We start from the raw sequence: 21,642 nt of genomic DNA, 5'->3' as shown, positions 1-21,642 counted from the left end.
AGGCAGGTATCGCGGCGGGAGAGCCAGGCGCGGCGTTGGCCGGCGCGCAGCCAGTCAGGTGGCCGCCCGCCCGCAGCAGGACTAATTGCTCAGACGTGGGCTTCGGTACAAATCCCAGGCCGCCCGGTTCCCTGGCACTGGGGAGTCTTCAGCGCAGAGAAATTGGCCTTTCCTCTCCGGGGTTGGGGGGAGCGCGGCGGGGGTGGGGGGCGGCGGGCAGGTTCCCCGCCTCCGAGGAGGAGGGGAGGAAGGAGGAGTCCGACGGGGCGTGTCGCGCGAGGGAGCGCCGCGCGCCCGGTGCGGCCCCCTAGGAAGTGGATTTGGCCGCTCCGGATCCAACCCCACTTCCAGGTTTTCTCCCGGCCCGGCCCGGCCCTGCGTGCTCCCGCCTGTCTCCGGCTCCCCCACCTCCCCCCACTCGTGCCGCCCACCCCCTCCCCCCTAGTGCCGCCTGCTTGGCCAAGTTTGCGGAGCGTCGCCGCGCAAGCCGGCCAGTCAATCAGCAGCAGAGCTGAGAAGGGCACAGCCGCGCGGCCGAGGGCAGAGTGAGCCGAGCCGAGCCGAGTCGAGTCGAGCCAGGCAAGCGGACCAGCGCGGGGCAGCCGGAGCAGCTCGCAGCGGGCGTTCGCTGCCGCCGCCGCCGCCGCTGCCGCCCACACCCTCCGCGGTCCCTGCCACCTTCCCTCCTTCCTTGCACCCTGCTCTGCCGGCCGGCCAGCCAGCTCGCCCGCCCGGTTCGCTGCCCCGCGGAGCCCCGGGGTCACCGGCCCGTGCCTCTGCTTCCCTGGGCCGCGCGCCGCTCCACGCCCTCCTCTCTCCTCCTCCTGCCCCGACTGCGCGCCTGGCACCGGGGACCGTTGCCTGACGCGAGGCCCGGCTCCACTTTTCTCCCCGCGTCTCTTCCTCCAGCTCTCCTCCTCCTCCTGCTCCACCACTAACTCCAACTCCTTCGCTCTCTCGCTCCACTCGCGAGCCCCCGACTCCGTGCCGCTCGGCCCGCCCCGGCAGCGCCGCTCCCCGACCCGTCTCCTCCTGTCCGAAAGGTGGGAACGCGTCTGCCCCGGCCCGCAGCATGGCACGGTTCGGCTTGCCCGCGCTTCTCTGTCTCCTGGCCGCGCTCAGCGCCGCGCTGCTGGCTGCCGAGCTCAAGTCGAAAAGTTGCTCGGAAGTGCGACGTCTCTACGTGTCCAAAGGCTTCAACAAGAACGATGCCCCCCTCCACGAGATCAACGGTAGGTGGGAACCCCCAGAGGCGGGCGCTCGGGAAAAGGGGCCGCAGTCCCCCTCTCCCGCCCGGCCGCCCCTCGCGCCGGAGGCAGGTAGCCGAGAGGGAGAAATGGAAAGGCGGCAGAGTGAGAGCGAGTCAGCCGGGGCGCAGAACATGCCCCGCGGGCGCGGCGCCCCCCAGGGCACCGCGGGTGGATGGGGCTCTGGCTTTTTTTTTTCCCCCGGTGCCACTCCGGAGCTCTGCTCCCCCACCCTCCGCGATCCTGCGGGTCCCAGGAAGCCCCTGAGGTCTCCAGCCCTCCAAGTGCGTGTCACCGGCTCCCTCGCCTTTTCCGGGTTGAACTCCTTCCTGGGCTCCCCGCTTTGTTGTGTGGGTGACGAGAGACTGGGTAGTGGGGGGGGTGCGAGGAGGGCGTTCTGGAGTTTGCCAGATTCGGGGGGGGGGCGCAAAACGTGAAACTTGAATCGATGTTTCATTGATGTTCTTTAAAAAAATAAAATAAAATAGAACCCCCTCTCCCCCGCCTGTCTCTTACCGCTGACGCGGATTAGAAGTTTGAGTAGCTGCAAGGGCTTTAGAAGTCGCCTTTAGAAAGCAGGCGACTCCCCCTCCAATCCATTCCTCCCTCCCCTGACTTTTGGGAACTCTGGGCTTTCCGGAAGGTGTTGGACAAGAAGGACACCCCTTTGGCCCTTTCTTCTTTTCTCACCTCGTTTTTAGGGTTAATTGTACGTACAATTGCAGACCTTTGAAAGGACTGATTACAGGAAACCCGAATCCCTGTTTAGGGATGGTTATGCAAATGACACGGCTTAGCCTGTGAAAAAAAAAAAGTTCGCGGGATTGCGGCGCAGGGGGTTGCGTGGTGCATTTGTGCAAGCCCTTGGCGAAGCCCCGTGGCCGGCAGCGCCCTCCAGCCCTCCTCAGAGGCCAGACGCGGTGCCCGGGCGGGTCCCCTCAGGGTCGCGCTCACTCGCTCGCTCGCTCTCTCGCTCACTCGCTGGCTGGCTGGCTTGCAGCAGCCAACTGTTGCGCGCAGCCTCTCGGGCCGCGCTGGGGCCGGCGGCGGCGCAGGTAGCCTGCTCGCCCCGGGGGCTCAGCAAAGAACCGCGACTCTAGCTGGCTGATGGCCAGCATAAGCTAACGGAGGAGTGAGCGCCACTCCAGAGCCCCGGGGGCCGAGCCTCCGTTCCGAACCTTTCATGGAAGTGTGCAGAGCGCGCCTCTGCCTCGCCGTGCTGGTCGCTCCGGGTGGGGCAGGCAGGGCTCGGCAGGCAGCCAGCCGAGGAAATATACTGTAATTTCAACCAGGCGCTTCCAAAGACTTCGGAAGACTTGGGGGTCATTTTTTTTGGAAGGGCTATTAATAACCTTGGAGATTAAGTGCAGTCATCAATTACGTATAAATCACAAAGGTAATTGAGGGAAGTGTAGTAACCGGCATCAGTCTAGAAATAGAGCCGAAGAAGTCGCCGGAGCAGCCCCGGCGCCCACTGCACCTTGGCAGTTGTCAAGTAACTCGCACACTCGCGATTAAAGACCGTTTGCCCTTCAGCTGCCGGTCTGTCGGCGAACTCGAGTATGTCCTCAAAGCGGCACGATTTTATTGGTTGTAGAGTCCTGAAAAGCCCGCTTTCTTTCCCCCTCTTCCTCCCGCCCCACTAGAAAAAGTGAAGTGAACCAGCAGCCGCTGAAGCTTAGGCACTCCGCAGGTCAGAGCAGGGGTCTTTGTGCCCTGCACAGTTTGGGCCTGGGCGCCGCCGAGATGATTGGCGTGGAAGGTTACAGTTGTCATTCCCACGTTTGGAACGGATAGATGGCAGCTATGGTCTTTAGTGGGAACGCGCGTAGCTGTGACAAGTTTTCGGCTGCTCCTGCAAACAATATGTGTCTTTGACATGCACGGGAGGCCTTCGGGGGAGTGGGTTGGGCAGTTGCCTTCCCCAGTTTTTCCAACTTAACTCGGTGCAGTTTCTTGCAGTGGCAAGGCGTCTCCCCCAGCCAGCATCTCGCTCGCCCGCGGGGAAGAGGAAGCTTGAGAGGAGGGCGCTTAGGGCCTTAGGTGTACCCTTTGACTGTCCTCATCCCCAGAAAACACCTGAGGGATATTTGTTGCCTAAATGTCTATCACGGCACCCCTCCCCCCAAAAGATAGGGGAGTTATTAGTGACCAGCAGCAGGAAATGGAAGCTAATGTGCTCACACCCAAAACATTTTATTCTTTTTGTCTTGTCCTTCATCTCCCTCCCAGGGCTGCTGCTTTTATTTCCCCTTTTGAATGACCTACTGGACTGCATTCTCCTCAGGAACAAAGGAAGTGCCTTTTTAGCTGGAATCCTTGGAAGACCACCAAGGACTTTAGCTCATGCAGTGCAATTTCGCACCACTTTCAACAATAACAAAAATGCATGACTGAATGGCTCAAAAATGTGGAGTGTTAGAGGCATTCATTTGCGTCTAGGGCACTGTCACAACACAGACAGACCCAAGTAAATACCTTTAGAAGGCCAGTATAGAAACAGGGGTAATCTTTACCATCACTCTGGGCTCTCCAGATGCGGCATTAACCTCATCTTTCTCCTCTGGGCTACACTCAGATAATTTTGATCATTTTTTTTTTTTTTTGCAAGGGGAGGGAGGGCATAGTCAATTAGTGACATGCATTCAGCTTAGGCCTGAATGAATTAATTGCTAGGTACTTTCCGTGCAGGTGGGGCGGGGGCACGAATAATTTATTTATTTTTTTTTCAATGCAAAGCATCCAGGATTGTTTTCCAGGCAGAGGGTCACAATGTTGGAGTGCGCAGCTCATTGAGCCCCGGGCTTAGTCCAAGTTTAAGGTTTTTCCTAACGTCCTTGCACTTGCCTCCTGGAGCACTGAACAGTCTTTTAAGAATACCACGTGTTCTGAAGGCGTCTCCACCTTACTAGATCCTAATTAGGAGAATTTGATGTGCTCCCACTGGCGTCAGGGAGTATATCATACTGACAGGGCTTACAACTGAGGTCCTGCATTGCCTAGCCTCTTGACGCCCGTACTTTTCAAATAATGGGGAGCCAAAAGGCCATGATCAAAAGGGATCTTCAGCAGACAGGCCATGTTTTTGTTCCACTTTCAATGGTCAGATCAGCTTGGAGTCCCTACTGTGTGCAGTGTGCTGTGCGAGGCATCAGGGGAGGTGGGAAGAAGGGAGGAAGGGCCTCTTGTCACCAGAACCTTTGCTGGTAGTAGTGAGATAAGCCAGGCACATGCATAATTGGAATCCAACATGGGGTGTGATAAGCACCACATGAGTGATACAGATGGGGAGAAGGGAGTTTGAAGGGAGAAGGGTTTGGGGACTGGAAAATTAACTATAACTAGGTAATGCTGAGTCATTAATAAAAAATAACATTAATGACCATTTAAAAAAAAACCTTACTATTCTCATTGTGCCTCCTGTAAAGACCAAGGATAAAGGCTATGCGACAGTTGGTATTTCATTACTAATATACTCTTTACTGCAGTTATCTTGAAGAGTGAAGCTTTTGGTTAGAAACCTTGTTGAGCTTGTCAAATGTCCCTTTTGCAGCGATGTTGAACTGGACTAAAGAACTTTACGCTATAGTGATTTTGGAATTTTTGTTATTTTTTTCCCATTTATATTCATGAATTATGCACCTGTGAGCATGTGGTCACACACACACATGTGCCTGCACCCATATCTCTATATCAAAAGATTCTGGGAATCATATAAGCTATGTTGGGATTACATGGAAAGAAGGTGTGTGTATGTATGTGTGTGTGTGTGTGTGTGTTAGATAGCAGTACTTTCTGATATTTTCTTGACTATTTTATGTAAGACACACAGATTAAGCTTCAAGATTCATATTCTCCCTTCCCTACCTTGAGTAAAGCAGTTGGATTTTGCAATGAACTTGTGATCCCCTCTTTTGTTGGAATTGGCTCCATATTTCACTTGACGACAGGGTCTCATCCACAGGGCCTGCCGCTATAGAAATTGTCCCAAGTGGTTATAGGGACTATCTCCTGGATATGCTCCAAAAAGAACTTAGTTCTTTTCTGGTGTTTTTTTTTTTTTTTGGGGGGGGGCAGCTCAATCTCTAGTTAGAATATATAAATATAAAATGTTTGATTCAGCATAATTACTATTTTCATTTTTATTTGATTCACACTGGGTTGCATGTAATTTCAGGATTAGCTAGGGAACGTTCTAAGGCATGATGTTATCTGTGCAAGGGAAACAACATCAGTGTTAATCTGAGGCAGTTGGAAGTAACTTGTCTCTGGCTCACTAATAACCTTAATTGTTTTTGTTCACTGAAGTTGGCGCCCATATACCGGGGAACTTCCAAAAGTTCATGGAAGAATGGAATTAAAAGGTAAATTTATTTTGGTTCAAAAATTTTGAAATGTATACATGATCTTTTCATAACACACATTTCCCGTGAACATTTTGAAGACCCCTAGTAGGTTCACAGAAAAATACAGTTTGGCCTCATGATAAGAGCTAGTAGCTATTGAATGCGTTCTCTGGGGCTGACCGTGTGCTAAGGAATTTATATGATTGTCTCATTGAAGGCCCATAACAACTATATGAAGTGGGAATTATCATCCTCATCCCCATTTACAGACAAGGAAACTGAAACTCAACGGAATTCAGAAACACATATCCTCCATCCTATAGCTAGTGAATGGCAGAGGTGGGATTTGAACTCGGTTCCTATCAAACCCAGAGTATGGTTTGTGTGGCATTGTTCAGATATGAAGAAAGTCCCTTGTCTACTCATAGAAAGTTTAGAGATATAAGCTATGTGATTACCGTCGTCTAACTAGTAGAAGACCATTATAACAGCACTAGTCTACATAGTAGAGAGGATCCAGTCACACATTTGGCAGGGAATATGTTGAACCCAGACATAAACAATATAGTGTTAACAGTAGAAGGAATATAAATTGTATTTTTGGGACCACGGGGAGATAGGGTTCTCCAGGAGGGGAATGCAGTCGGTCAAGCTGTTTTAGGTAGATAACTAGTGACACTTCAAGTTAAGGATTGGTGAGGCAAGAGATAATGTCCGGGAGATCTGTTAGGAAGCTGTTTTAAGTAGTTTCTTACTGGCTTGCTTTGCCCCTTGGGTGTTGCTCACCCATCCCATCCTGAACATTACCAGCTTCATTTCCTTACACTGCTGCATTGGGCTGCTTGAGCTTCAGTGGCTGCAAGTATCTCAGAGCTACTTCTTGCACTGAGTCACTTCTGAACTAACTCTCCAGAGTTCTTCTGTGCCCTCTTCTCTCTACCGAGACCCATGGTCTTGGCACACCGCTCACTACCTTGTATTCCAATTAACTGCGTGTAGAGGTACGTGTTTGTCTTCCCAACCAGGAGCAACCTGAAGGCAGAGATGGCAACTCCTGCCATTTTCTGTGCCTACCAGTAACACAGGTCAGTGTGTGTTAGCCAAGTAGGGGATGATTATTGATTAGCGTAAGTGAGGCATACAGCATAAGTCTGCAAGATTTCTGTTATCTCTTTCCCACCTTAAGTGCTGGGGTTGGAGAGGTAATTTTATTGCATTCACTGTCAAGACACTGATGCTATTAGGGGATTAGACCGCCTCGATGATAGATTGTCGTCCTGGGTCTACTGATTTCCCAGGAACCTTCTGGATCTAAACACTTAGAAAGAAACAAAATAAATCCAGAGTAAGTCTCCATGATATGTTGGTATAACTTGGAGGGCATTTTTGTTTCTGAGGTAGCACTTGTCTCTGCCACTTCATTAATAGCTGAGCACTATAGGGAATTTTAGAGTCAGAATTCTGTTTTTCTTCATGGCTTCAGATATGGAACCACCAATTCAGACTGTGGTGATTAGGCAGTCTAGAGCTTAATTTAGAAGACTAATTGACCGCCTTACATTAAGAACATAGAGGTTATCTTTTGTTTTTAACCAAAAAGTCTTAAATTTATTGTCTAAAATCTGAAGCTTAAAGAAGTCAGAATATTTTATGATAAGTAAGCAAACTCATGAAAATACAAACAGGTAGGAACCAGCATTTTCAATTCCACTTGGTTAAACATCTGTTGCTTACTATAGAGAACATGAAAGTGCAGAAAATTCATGAAGCGATTCCATCCTGGAGGTAATTTGAAATATTATATTTAAGTTCTGATGCATTTAATTCAGCAATCTGGTGGGAGAGAAAAATCAAAGAGATCCATCAGCCAGGTATTCAACTTTTGAAAAAGAAACTCTAACAAATGTTAGAAATTAGGGGAAAAAATTGAATGGAAGAGTTAAAAAAGTCAATAACCTCCAGGAAGCCTGGAAACTATGTAAAAACATCTTATTGGAAGCCCAGATAAATGTGTGCCAGACATCAAAAAGACCAGCTGCTTGGGGAAAGAAAAAAAGAACCCGGCATGACTAACTGGCAGAGTAAAAGAGGCTGCTTCAGGGGGCGAAAAAGCATCTTTCACAAAATGGAAAGAGTTTAAACCCGAAGAGGGAAGAGTCTGCTCGGTATGGCAAGGCAGGTACAAACTAGAAATTAAATGGGCCGAAAGAGAATGGGTGGTGAACCTTGCAAGGGATTAGAAAGAAAGCCCATGTGATGGTGATGGTGATAATTGTAGGCTGAGTCCAACCTACCAGGAAAAGCAGTGTGTCTTCCTTAAGGGGAAACCCTGCCTGCTTAATCTCCCAGAGTTCTTTGCAAGAAGCCTGTGGCTACAGGGAAACAGACAAAGGGTAGGTTTTCAAAACTTAGATACAGTGGGATTCCAAAACAAAGAATATTTGGAAAATACATTGACTTTGGTCTTTGTGATGTTGGTTTACTGAGGATAGGAAAATGAGAAGGAGAAGAAGTTGCACTATCCCAGGTCGAATAGTTAGCCTGGAAGGACATGGCTTTTTGGAATGAGTAGTTGGTAGCCCAACTTTGTGACAAATTAGTTGTCTGATAGCTTTGATGCGATTCTCTGCTCTTTGAAAAATGAGGATGGTGGGGTGTGTTAGAATGCTGGATTAGATCAGTGGTTCTTAGCCCTGGCTGCATATTAGAACCACCTGGGGAGCTTTTAAAATATACTAATGCCTGGCCACCACCCCAGACCAATTAAATCATACTTTCTGGGGGCGGGGCTAGGTCCCCAGGGGTTCTAACGAGCAGGCACAGTTGAGAACTATTGCCCTAGATGCTGAAGTCCCTTCCATCACTGAAAGTCTGTGATTCTAAATTATCCAATGAAATTCACTGCAAAGTGCTGTCTTGGATGAGAGCTTTAATTTAGACTAAGCTGCGTACCTGTTTTCATTTTTGGCTAGCTTGCGTTTAAGAGAAAGTTTCAAAGTTCTATGAAAGTTGTCGGAAAATATTTGAAAACCAGTGATGCTTTGCTGCAGGTAGACATAAGGCAAGGATGTTGAGAGTATTTTGGAGAGAATTAGAAAGGAATCCAGTCTTGCTGTTATTTATTGATTAAGTGTCAGTGTGCTAGGTGATATTTCTTCCCTTTCTCTCTTTATTGGTAAAATAAAAAAAAAATCTCTTCATCCCTTACTTTAATGTCCTTTTTGCCATGTGTTTATTCCCTTCAAGTATCTTATCAAGAAATAGAAGTACAGTAAATCCCTAGGCTTCTGGCTGGCACAACCATCCAGAACACAGCTGGGAATGTGGAAGTAAGCGGAAAAGCTAAACGATGGAAACAGCTGTCACAAAGCCCATGCATTCTGCTTGGCGAAACGGCCTTGAGAAATGTCTCACCAGCAATCACTGAAACGCTTCTGTATCCAGAGCAGGATGCTAGGTGCTGGGCATTCCAAGAGGTGGGGAACAGGCATTAAGCTTTGGAGAAGCCCCCATCCAAATTAGGTGGATAAGATTTGGATGTGAGAAGATAAACCACTTTGGTTATCTGCTTTCCTAGTCCAAGGCTCCTCAGAAGTGTGGTTGGTGCTGGGTGAGGGGCAGAGGGGCCACAAGGAGTGCGTTCAAAGGCACCCATGACTAGAAATTTGATGGTGTGAAACAGGGTGGGGCAGCCAGAACCTGAACAGTAGACTCAGAACCTGGTGGCTTAGCAGTTGTTTTTTATATTTTTTTAAGATTTATTTATTTGAGAGGTGGAATTACAGAGAGGGAGAGAGAGAAAGGTCTTCCATTCGCTGGTTCACTCGCCAAATGGCTGCAATAGCCGGAGCTGAGCCGATCCGAAGCCAGGAATCAGGAGGTTCCTCCAGGTCTCCCACACAGGTGCAGGGGCCCAAGGACTTGGGCCTTCCTCTGCTGCTTTCCCAGCCCATAGCAGAGAGCTGGATTGGAAGTGGGGCAGCTGGGAAACAAATGGGCACCATATGGGATGCCAGCACCGCAGGTGGAGGCTTAGCCCACTATGCCACAGCACTGGCCCCAGTCTTAGCAGTTTTTGAGACCTTGGGGTGAGTGTTCAGAAGCACCTTTGTAGCCCTTGTGGCACTAGTATATCTCAGGACAGTATTCAGTCACTGTGTTTGGTATATTCTGACTTAAAAGCTGGGCAAGTACATCTTGAAAGGTCCATTGGAAATCTTTGCAGAATGTAGACTGCTCTAAAAGGGAGAAACGTCCAGTTGACTCACTTAACCCATACCTGTTGAGAGCTCCCAGTTTCCCAATGGTGCTGTAGCAATAAGGAGTCGTGTTATGTGTTACTTTGTCCTTTTGTAAAAAAAAAAAAAAAAATAGGTTGCTGACTGTAGGATGAATTCAGTAGCTTATTCATTCCAGAGCTTTTGGTTTGTGATTTTTGTTCCTCTGCACGTGTTTTCTCAGCGTCCTAGAACATCCTGATACCGAACTGTGCTGTGCTCAGCTTGGGAAGCTGACATTCTGACCTGAAGTTACAAGAGGCCAGTGAGAGCGAGTTCCTTCCTAGTTAGGGATGACAGATTTCAATATTTGAATATTGGTTTCCACTTTAAACATTTACTCAGATAAGTAAATGTGTAATCATAAGAAAAGAAACAGGGAAGGGTGCTCTCTCACCATGAAGTTATTTGAACCCTAAAGAATATTAAAGCATTTTTGTCTTGTGGTGTCCGACCCGAGAGACTAGGTCTTGATGGTGGTTCTAGTCACTGCTATGGCCTGTGGTAGGTGCTTGTGAAATGTAGCTCCCAAACAGGGTCAAGTGTGATTTGTGACTTTTGTATTGATTCTAGGAATAGATATTTCCGTTCATCTCTGCTATGGTCTGAATCTTTGTGTCCTTCCCCTGCCCCCCCTCCCTGAATTCCTATATTGAAATCACCTAACTACCAAGGTGATGGTATTAAGAGGTGAGGCCTTTGGGAGGCGAGCACTTAGGAATGGCATCGATGATTTTACGGAAGAGGCCCAGTATGCGGAAGTGAGCTTGCACCAGACACTTAATCTACTGCCATCTTGGTCTTAGATGCCCCAGACTCCAAAAAGTGTGGGAAAGAACTTTCTGTAGCTTATATCATATCATATCATATATTATATTCCATCTCGTCTATAGTGTTCTATTACTGCATCCTGGATGGATGCAGGTGATCCTTTGGAACAGCTCATTAATTTATTTTGTAGTTCTGCAAACATTTCTAACACATGCAGTCCTAGATGCCCCGGTAAGGAAGGGAAAAGGAGAGGTTTTTTCTTCCTCTTAACCTAGAATCTGCTGCTGCTGCTGCTGCTTGGCTTACTTGCAGGTGGGAGCTCAGTATTTCATTTTTTTTTTAATCCTGGGAGACAAATGGTTGCTTCTTACTAACATCATCTCTTCCAGACATTACCATGAACTTGACTGTGCCGGCAGAACTGCTTTTAGAAGAGAGGCTACCTTTGCTCCTGATGGTCCCTTCCACCTCTCTCCCAGGTGCTCACCTCCTCATCTTCCTCAGAGGCTCTCTTTAAGCCCTGGTGTCTGCTTCGTGCCATTCCTTATTCCTGTGAGTCCATTCTCACAGCCACTTGGTCACTTTGGCATTTGCAAGCCTCCTTTTCTTTTTTTAAAGATTCATTTATTTATTTGAAAGTCAGTTACAGATTGAGAGAGGGAGAGACCACCACGGTCGAGGCTGGGTCAGGCCGAGACCACGGGCCATCTTCCATTGCTTTTCCCAGGCCATAGCAGAGAGCTGGATCAGAAGTGGAGCAGCCAGGACTCGAACCGGTGCCCATATGGGATGCTGCCACTGCAGGTGGCGGCTTTACCCCCTATGCCACAACATTGGCCCCATTTGCAAGCCTCTTAAAGCCGGCTTTCTCCCTTCCATACTCGGCTTCCGTCTGTCTACAGAAGCAGGCTGCAAGTGGTTTATTCTGAACTGCAGAAGTTGCGTGCATTCACCAAGCCCTTGACGTCGGCAGCCCCGCAAGCATTAAAGTATAGGATCTTGTTTTCCCTTCCGTTGTTTCTCGGCCACCACACATTCGTCTCCATTGAGTTTTCAGCCTGGCGTTTGGTTCGAGATGCAAACAAAGCCCTGTGTCCTTGCGCGCTGCGGTGTGAAGCATGCGGTTAGCAGTTACTACTTGCAGTGGTCCAGTCTGAGTGGGAGTATCATTTTTCTTGGCAGTCACTTCACAGAAAGTCCTGTTTTTTTTTGGTGCCAGAATAAGCAGTCATTACATTCCTTACAATTTATAGTCAAATTATTATCTACTATTGTTAAAATTGCCTTAATTATAGAATATTTCCCCATGCTAAGATTTTACAAAACAAAACAAGGCAACTTTTCAGCAGTGTGTTTAGAAGCAGCGCTTACAGGATCTCCTCACCACGACATTGGAGGCTACGGTGAGGATTAGTTCTTTGTGTGAAGGGGGGGGGGGGAGATATCCCCCCCCCGGAATGAAATGAGCTCCCTTTAACCTGCATTTGAACTAAATGCCCCCAGCTGGGCGGTTGGTTAATGTTCAGCCTTGTTGTTTGCCCCCAGTGTGGAACTAACTATTTGCTTTCTGCCCCTTCAGGTCCAGTGGGCCTGGATGCACTCTTGGGAGGCTCTTCTGGTGGGGTCGATTGATCATTAAGCAGTTGTGGCTGTCCTGGAAGACATTCTTGTACTCTTCAAGTTGGAGGGCAAATGAAGAAATCTAAGCCTTCCAAAAAGAAGGCTCTGCATAGCTTTGCTTGATCTGAAGAACGATTTAGGTGACCTGATGGGATGTGTTTCAGCTGAGACCTGTCTTTCATCATCTCTGCCTTTGGGCTCTGCTTTCTTTCTTTCTTTTTTTTTAAAGACTTTTTTATTTGAAAGTCAGAGTTCCACAGAGAGGAGAGGGAGAAAGAGAGAGAGAGAGAGAGGTCTTCCATCCACTGGTTCACTCCCCAGTTGGCCGCAACGGCCAGAGCTGCACCGATCCAAAGCCAGGAGCCAGGAGCTTCCTCCTCCGGGTCTCCCACGCAGGTGCAGGGACCCAAGGACTTGGACAATCTTCCACTGCTTTCCCAGGCCATTAACAGAGAGCTGGGTTGGAAGTGGAGCAGCCGGGACTCGAACCAGCGCCCAAATAGGATGCCAGCACAGCGCTGGCCCCTGGGCCCTGCTGTCCAGATGTGTCTAGAATCTCTCCTCTTCCTACCATCTCAACAACTACCATTCTGGCCTCAGGCCCCATCACCTCTGGCCTAGATTACTGCAGTGGCCTGTAACTGGTCTCCCCACTCTGATTCTCTCCCTAGGGATGCTCTCGGCATGGCAGCCCGTGTGATCAGATCCTCTTAAATCTGAAACCGATCAGATCACTTACCTGCTCCAAGTGCTCCAATGGCTCCCCATGCGACCCAGAGTGAAAAGGAAGCTTGTGAAGCCTCCTGGACGTGGTCCACTCTCTTCTGTCATTCTTCCCACCTCATTCTAGCCATGTGCGATTCTCTGTTTATTCCGAGCCATACTAGGCAGAGACAGGGCCCTTTGAACTGCTTATTGTCTCAGCACCTACAACGCCCTGCTGCCAGACAGCGGCATGGTTCACTCCCTCACGTGTTTCAAGGCTTTGATTACCTATCAGCATCACAGAGGAGCCTTTCCTGATTTCTGTACAAAATAGAACAAGCCCTCCCCTGCCAACACCCACAGAGACATACTTTGTCTCTCTCTCCCTCTCTGCTTTCTTCTTCGCAGCTACCACCATGTGACCTGGAGGCAGGACTTGGCTTCTTTCATTTCACTGCTGTGTACTCGACATCTTGCGCATTGCTTGACACTGAGAACTATCGGGAGAATGAATACTCGTGTGTGTACTCCTTGCAGATAGGATGCGCTTTGTTAGGAAAAAGCATCCAGAACACAGAGTGGACTCTTGAGGACATGTATGGGACTACACATCTCCGCCCCCAGTGTGTAGAAAGGGGGTGCCTAGGCTGAAGATTCATTCATTCACTCAACAACTGTCAACGGATTGCCTGTTCATTGCCAGGCACTAGGGGTAAAGCAGTGGAAAGAAAAAGACGGAGGCTGGATCTCACACTCACAGAGCTTACAGACTAAATGGTGAGATGGATAGCGACTCAGCAATTGATCTCTTGATCAGTATTTAGTTAGAGTTGTGATAACCGCATCTGAGAAGCCCTTGGTCTCAGGTGTGGGGTAGGCGCAGGCTGAGCAGGGAAAGCTTCATTTTCTTGAACATTCTGGTCCACAAGCTGCTTCTCATTTCCCAGGAGGAATACTTCATACTCCGCCATAAGCCCGCTCTTCCCCAACACACATGAATGGCCAGAGGTGCAAGGGAAATGGGCCTGCTACCGAGAAAATCAAGCAAGCAAGCAAGCAGTGCAAAGGAAATAGCTCCTGGGGGTGGGCGCTGTGGTGCAGCAGGTTAAAGCCCTGGCCTGAAGCGCCAGCATCCCATATGGGCGCCAGTTTGAGACCCAGCTGCTCCTCTTCCGATCCAGCTCCCTGCTATGGCTGGGAAATCAGTAGAAGATGGCCCAAGTCCTTGGGCCCCAGCACCTGCGTGGGAGACTGGGAAGAAGCTCCTGGCTTCGGATCAACGCAGCTCTGGCCGTTGCGGCCAATTGGGGAGTGAACCAGCAGATGGAAGACCTCTCTCTCTCTCTCTCTCTCTCCTCTCTCTGTGCAACTCTGACTTTCAAATAAATAAATCTTTAAAATAAAAGGGGGGGGGGGAATAGTTCCTGATATTATGTGGAGCACTTTTCCTGGTTGCATAGCATCATATTAGCAGTTGAGCTTTAAAGGACACCACAAAATGCCAAGGTACCTCTTGTGTTACTCTGTACTGTCGCTTTCTGTCGTGGTCTGCAGAGGAACCAGACTGTGGATTCTTCACGCCTTCAGTGTTTTATGCCAGGCCAGTGTCCGCTCCCGTTTCCCATAAAGACCAGGGGAATACTGCTCATCCGAATGGTGAGCAGCTCAAGAGGAAGCCGTCTGCCCCGCAGGGATTGTTCCAGTGGAACTCCGGTTCAGCGAAGTATGGAGGGAATGCTCCATCCACTGGAAGTAGGATTCCTTCCCTCCCTGCGCCGGCCGTGGTTAATGGCGGCCCTGTGTGCAGGTGGCCTGAAGGAAGAGAGGAGGACCCTGTGCAAGGGCAGAGGCTGCTCAGTGAGATTAGGATTGAGACAAGCGTGGCCTGAGCGATAAGTGGCCAAGCAGGAGGGGAAGGCGCCTTCCCCGCCATGTACTGCCGCCCTGAGAACAGGGCTTTCCCCATCTCAAGAAAAATCCTTTTTCAGAATTTTAGATGAGCTCTGTGGGGAAAATAGGGCCCGCTTGGTTAGGTTGTTCAGAGTTCTACTGACAAGCTCCTCTGCTTGGCAGTTTTCCCCAGAGGCAGAGGAGTGGCCTTAAGATCCCAGTATGCCTGGTGTTTCCTGTTTCTCATGCAGACCCCTGCTGTTCCAAAGGGCAGACTACCTGACAGTGACAAAAGCTGAAGCCCCAAGCTCTCCATTTAATGCATTGTAGCAAATTAGGTGCATAATTTGTATGGGAAGTCCAACTCTGCCTTAACTGGAAAGATTGAGGTGTGCCCTATTTTAAATGTGACGATTATGGTATATGCCCTGTCTTCAATACCGTGGTTTTGCTGTATTATAAGACTAAGTTACCCAATTAAAAATAGAAACGTTTTGTTTTTCATCTCATCATTCAAATGGTTGGGACGATAGAAAAGCTGTCACAGTGTGGGTTAAGCTGTGTGAGGTCCCAATAAGGCAAACGAATCCTTATAGTCTAGGCTTAGCTTTCAGTTTGGGGGAAAGTGATTAATTGTCTCTAATTTTGTTTTTAAAACAGACACAACATGTACCATTTCCACTGGTTATCTCTTAGTGTTTCTCTTAGAGCTGTGAGATTTTCTTGGTTGTCTCAAAGCTCAAGGATGAACTGAAATACAAAGCGATTCCAGAGATGATCGTATTTATCTCTGCTGGATCTATAATAAAAGGATTTGCTAAGCAAATGTATGTGCAAATATGACATTAGAAGATGTTTAACACCTACACAGGGGGAAGAGACTATTTCCAAACACATCAAGAAAAACCATTTCAAACAAAACCACTATGTTCATTACAAAAATAATGGCTTGTTAAAGTACATCTCTAAGTTGCTTTAGTTGCCAGTGTTTCCAGGGCCCACTTTGTGTTTGAAAGTGATAAATCTGAGCTTCTTGAAAAATACTTTTATCAGCCCTTATTCCTTCTGATTAGTCAAATTTATAGAAGGCATTTCTGTAATTGACCATTTTAGTGTGAGAGACTAATGGCAGTGCTACTGTTAAGAGAGGATATTTGTTTTCCTTTTTGAAGTCCTAGCAGATGTTGTATCCTCCTATTTTGCAGAAAGCAAAAAACAACTATAAAAAAATTGAGATGTGTTTGTAATGTGAGGGGGATGCAAGCTGATCACTAAGAATAAAGGAAAATGATTGCATTTGGCACAGCTATTAATTTCAAAAATGTCTTTGGAGCTGTGCTATATGCTTGAGTGTTATGCCAATGCTTTGTGGCTTCCTGGGGTGACATTTTAAGAAATGTAGATTTAGATCCTGCCAAATATAAAATGCCGCAAGTATTAAGTATTTTTTAATTGATCATAGAGGGATTTTTCACGAGTTTCAACAGTTACTAGATGTGGTCAGAAAGTTATGTCAGACCTTCAAGTCCTACAGTGTTGTACCTTTAGTTGCCTACGCTCTCGTTGAATACAACTTGACCTCAACTGCAGGCAGTTTCCAAGGGACCATTAGCTTTATTTTAATTGTGTTAATCATTTTATGAAATGAACCTTTTGATCATTAATTTAATTAAGAAAGAATAGCAGGGGATTTTAGTAAATGTAGTGTTGGAGATTGCTTCAAATACCACGTAACTTAGGTTTCTCGGTTGTATTGAATTCTGTTCACTGAAGCAGTTGACTTTGTGCTTATGTTCCTTTGTGAACAATTTACTATAACCTTGCCCCAGCCTTTCTCATCTCCTATCTATCCCTTGCCTTCCTTTCCTAATATTTGTTTTCTTTTAATCAGTCAATATTGATAATTTTTCCCATTAAAAAAAACCAAGAGACTAACGTGATTTCATCAGCCCTCTAATTGCTTTCCTAATGGAAATCTGTTGGTCCTTCAAACATCAGGGGTGCAATTTTAAAAGGAACTAGTAACTGATTCTTGGAACCATATGTCTTTAATTTTTGAAAATCCAGCAGGGCCTGAAACTTTAAAAAAAATCACATCATTTTCTTTCAAGATTTAAAAAAATATATTCACTTGGCTTCCTATAATCACAGTAATCAATGTTATTTTGATAAGAATTATTCTAATTACAATAGATAACATTTATTAAGCACTCACTCTGGCTCTACTTTGAATGCGCGATGGGGCTTAATCCAGTTAATGTGACCAGAAAGTAAGCAGAAGGAGGACAGAGTACAGCATCTTAAAGGGGAGTAAAGAATTTTGAAACCAAGGCCATGGGCTTCCAGGCAGCTGAGGTTAAACAGGACACCCAACTGGTTATGCATTTTTTGTTTATCTGATAAAAAGGAATGACAGGTCTTCAGGCAAGGTATTTTCTTATTATTGCTACATCTAGAAGGAATTTATTACGTAGGTTCTTACGTAAAAGGGTATTAGCATAATAACCGTGTTGTAAACATGATTTCATGTAGTCATTTCTTCTATAGAAATCCCATAAAGCCTAAAGAAAAACCATTCAAAAGAAATTGAGTCAGGTTCATGGTGTTGGCGGCAATCTTTTGACTGACTAATCAAACTCTTCCTATCTTTGGCTGTAACTGCTCCCTTTTGGGGTGTGAGTTCACATCTCACCATCCCTGGAGTCAGAGCTCTCCTTAGTAGTCACCAACAAATAGCATGATCACTGCAAATGTTGCCATCCGCACTGGCTGGAAACCCACAGAGTTGTACACCAGGGGAAACGAGAATTTGTGTGCTAAAGTCACTTGAGATCTTGACACTGAAACAATTTGGGAGATAAGACAGCATCATCTCTTCTTCTTCAGCGTTTTTTTCCTTCCTGCCTTGATTAATAACTCTGCTCTCAGGACTTTGCACTTGGCACTGAGAGTTGTCACAGTGTCATTTCACTCACTTCCAGAGATTATGGTTTATGGTAGGTTAAATGTTTTCCAACTGAAGAGGTGATATAATAGTAGTAAAGAGTAAGTTGCATATCCTTTGCATGTCACAGCCCAGTCTGTATTCACATGCATACACGTATGCATAGATTTCAGAAAAATTTTTTGGTACCAAAATAAGCATATCTTTCAGTCCTATTTTCTGCAAATATTTTTAAATACCCACGTAGGATTTTCTGTGCTTTACATTGTGGTACATATTGCTTGGTATATCTGCTACTTTTAATGTGACAAAATTCTAAAAATGCTTCTGCAATTGTGTACATTGAAAAACTTTAAATGTCTGAATAATCACGAAATGTCACATTAATGTGCCGTAATCTAGTCTGGGTGCTGTGTATGGACATTTGAGTTGTGTCTGATGTTTTCAACGTGTGAGAGTTTACATGTGTGTTTGGTTTTATACTGGAACATACTGTCATCTTCATTCCTATGTGTTTGTCTTCTGTCAAATAACTTCCTTAAGTTCAATTTGATGACACAGTTCTTTCTTTTGCTCACTTTCACAGGCTATAAAAGAAGGACATTTTCCCCTCATGCCTAGCGCCCAGTCGAATGGCAGAACATGCCAAGCCCCTGTGCTGCGGGTGTATAGGGAAGAGGATGGGAGGGAAACTTGAAGTTGAACCCAGGCAGTTAGGCAGCTCCAAGAGTTCAGGTTAGCCTTTCTTCCCCAGCTCTTCCCAGAGTCACTGTCTCTGAGCCCGTGCCAGGAACCTGCATCTACTTTGGTTTCTAAAAATCCTACTTCAGCAATATTCCCAGAAAAAGCTCAGATGTTGGCTTGGGGGGGGGGGGGTTACTCCTGGAGGCCAGTACACATGAGTTGTCTAAAGAGTAATATGCCTTTTTTTTGGAGGGGGGGGGAGGGAGGTTCTTCCCTCCTTTGATTGGAGGAGGGATTCCCACATGTCTGTCTCACTTGAAAAACAAAACAAAAGGAAAAAAATCCCAAACAAACCCTTTCCTAAAACATTTGTCATCTGACCAGCGCTTCCTAGAAAGCAGTGGCATTGTTTCTAAAAGGAGGAACTCGTAATAAGCCTCCATTCTCCCTCCTCTGCCACTGTTTTACAATGAAACGATTCTATGACTATTAGTTGTGCAATGGCTTAATTCAGCTTCTTATTCTTTATTGAAAAATAACTTTGCTCTGCCTAGTGTCTGTCTCTGGTCAAAGGGCGTTCCCTGTGTCATTGGCCTCCACGGTTTGTCTGCCTCCAGCTTTGTGATCTGGAGGGTACAGTCTCGCCTTTTCAATTGTCTGCTTCATCTTTTTTGCTTTCAACAGGTCCTGGAAAGAAATCATCCACCGGCTTCTTTCCAGTGTCAGTTTTTGAAAGATCCGTGCCTGCTTTATTTTGACAGGTGGCTGGTGAAAGAGCTGCCTAAAGGGTGGAGTAAAGGAGGTGGGGCCCGGAAGTGGAAGGAAAAGAGAGAGTTTCCTCGCTTCTTGGGCTGACAAATGGCAAGCGATTATTATTCTCCGCTTTACCTCGGTGGGATCTTGAAAAAGGAATTTGCCAGTAGGCCTCTGCTTGGAAGACAGTTGTATATTTTAGGGCACCCTTTCTGAGTGTTTCCTTTCAGGGCTGGGGTACCTCTTCCCCACCCCACCCCCACCTGCTGTGGAAGCAGAATTAGGGCATACAAGATGCAGCTGTGTAAATTAATTTCCTGTAATGAACAAAAGTGATAAATCATTGAAGAGCTAGGTGTCCTTTCTTCTGGGAGCTGTCCCGTTGGGTGAGCCACAGAGCCCGGGCCAAGGTGGCAACTCTGGTCCCAGGTTCCATGGTGTTCAAGGACATCTGCTAATAGCCCTGATGTGCTTTAGCCATGCTTGTTCTATTTTGTACCACCTCTTGGGCTAGGGAGCAGACTGACTGCTGAGGACCTACAGGTTAAGTTGGTGCTTCTCTTTATTGTAAGTGAATATAACTCCCCACATCTCTTAGCCTTTGGTTGTGAGACACACACACACACACACACACACACACACACACTGAGCTCACATCCACTGGGTCACTCCCAAATGTCAGCAAAGGTCATCATATAGAACCCAGGTACTCTGATGTGGGATGGGTGTGCCTTAACCGGACACTTGACTGCTAGGCCAAAGACTGTGTGTGTATCAGTACGCTTTTACGTCTTCTCTGCTGTACGTGGCTGTCTTTACTTCTCATCTCACTCTACCCCTTGATTCTCCATGATTTCAGCTGCCCTCTGCTGAGCCCTCAGTTCAGTTTTTCTCTTGCTTGAGGTGCACCGCCTCGAGTTAGAATATTCCCAGTGGCTTGCAGAGAAGTGGGAGAATGCTTTGCTTTCTGATTCTGGAACCCTCCCTCTCTTCACGAAGCCCTTTTTTGTTGGTCTTGTTGACTACAGTATATTTAATGGATTAAAGCCTGTTAATAATTAAGAACGATATGTAAGGTGTAAATCGATTTAGAGAATTAAGCAGCAGAAACCACGCAAGCAACAACAGTACAAAACTAACAGGGTTTGGTATCCAGGCGGTTCTTTGGCAGACTTGCTTTTTCGCGCTTTGTCCTTGTCTCCAAGTGGCCTCCTGGGAGGAAAGGAAGTGACCGGGAAGGGTAGAAACAGGGAGCAGCAGATAGCAGTCCACGTTGTCTCTTTGTACTAGAACTTTTGGAACAACTTGGCGAGAGGGCCGTCTGCTGAGGCAGAGGAAGCTTTCTGTCATGAAGGGGTGTTTGTTCCATGGTGATTCAGGAATTCACTGTAACTTACAGAGCCCTCCTATGAGGGGACCGTGTCTCGAGCTCCCAAGTGAAGGTGCCGTAATAACAATAATTACAGTAAATATTCGATCAGAGACAGGTTTCCAGAAACTTGACAATAAACAGCGTTGAATTGCTTTTTACCGAGTTTTCCAGAAGTTTTAAGATACTCCTTTCCAGTTTGAAGTTACACATTTCAATATGTATATATGAAATATATGGGACTCTGGGTGGATTGCTTTTTCTGTTCTCTAGGTGGGCACAAGCTGTAACATACACTCCTAAGCATGTCATTGCCATGCAAGAGAAAGAGCCTTAGGCTGAGGGTCCAGAAGCCTGGGCGCTAGTCCCTGCCTGGCCACCAACCAGCTGGGAGACAGGCATTTAGCAACTAATCATATCAAGGCCTTGTTGCTATTGTTCGTGAAATGAGGATATTGAACTCGATTATTACTGATCTCCTTTCCAGCTCTGATAGCCTGTGTTTCACCGCAAATGGGCTGAGGGCGGCTGAGATGATCTGGAAAGATAAGGGGAAGATGGGGAAAGCCTTTTCCTCATTGCATATGTATTCCTGAGTAACAATAAAACCTTGAAATGAGCAGTTCTGGGTAACTGAGCTTTCTGAATGCTTTTTGTCTCCTTCCATGCTGTCAGCTGTCATTCTTTCTGCTGTCAGCATGCCTGCTTTTAGCAGCTCCTGTCCTTCCTAGTGGTCTTTGGGACCACAGCCTCAAGCTTATCAAAACATAAATGGTGCAGGGAGGGAGCCTCCTATGACTTCCACCCATGCATCTCACCTTATCAGAGCCTTTTGGGGCAAAGTTTTAGGTTCCAGATAGGTAAAGTGTTGCTGTGTCCCCATTGTCTTAGGCTAGACGTCAGCTTTGTTCATATGCTAATTCATTAGGCAGGATGAGTAAGTGCAAGAGCAGAGGCAAGGAGTGACTTAGACTGGGGGAGGGGCCGTGGGGACAGTTCTGTGTGTCAGAAGGGGCCTCGTTTTGTAAAAGATCAA

General features: G+C 47.0%; 1 protein-coding gene across 3 annotated transcripts in view; it reads left to right on the top strand.

Moving 5' to 3' along the window:
* Positions 1-435: 435 nt before the first annotated feature.
* Positions 436-21,642, top strand: part of GPC4 (glypican 4) — a 120,005-nt gene continuing 98,798 nt past the window's right edge. The window contains exons 1-2 of one of the 3 annotated variants that reach the window (XM_070067376.2): positions 436-579; positions 910-1,232. In XM_070067376.2, coding sequence (XP_069923477.1) covers positions 1,073-1,232 — 160 coding nt within the window. In that variant the 5' untranslated portion in view covers positions 436-579; positions 910-1,072. Of the gene's footprint in view, positions 1,233-7,860; positions 7,987-21,642 lie in introns of those variants that run through there. The other 2 variants (XM_089324227.1, XM_089324229.1) reach the window with 2 other exon arrangements.

This window comes from Oryctolagus cuniculus, chromosome X (genome assembly GCF_051225735.1).
Source record: "Oryctolagus cuniculus isolate XC-2025 breed Fujian yellow rabbit chromosome X, ASM5122573v1, whole genome shotgun sequence".
NCBI lineage: Eukaryota > Metazoa > Chordata > Mammalia > Lagomorpha > Leporidae > Oryctolagus > Oryctolagus cuniculus.
Note: the sequence above shows the minus strand (reverse complement) of the source record. Positions and strands in the feature narration are given on the sequence as shown.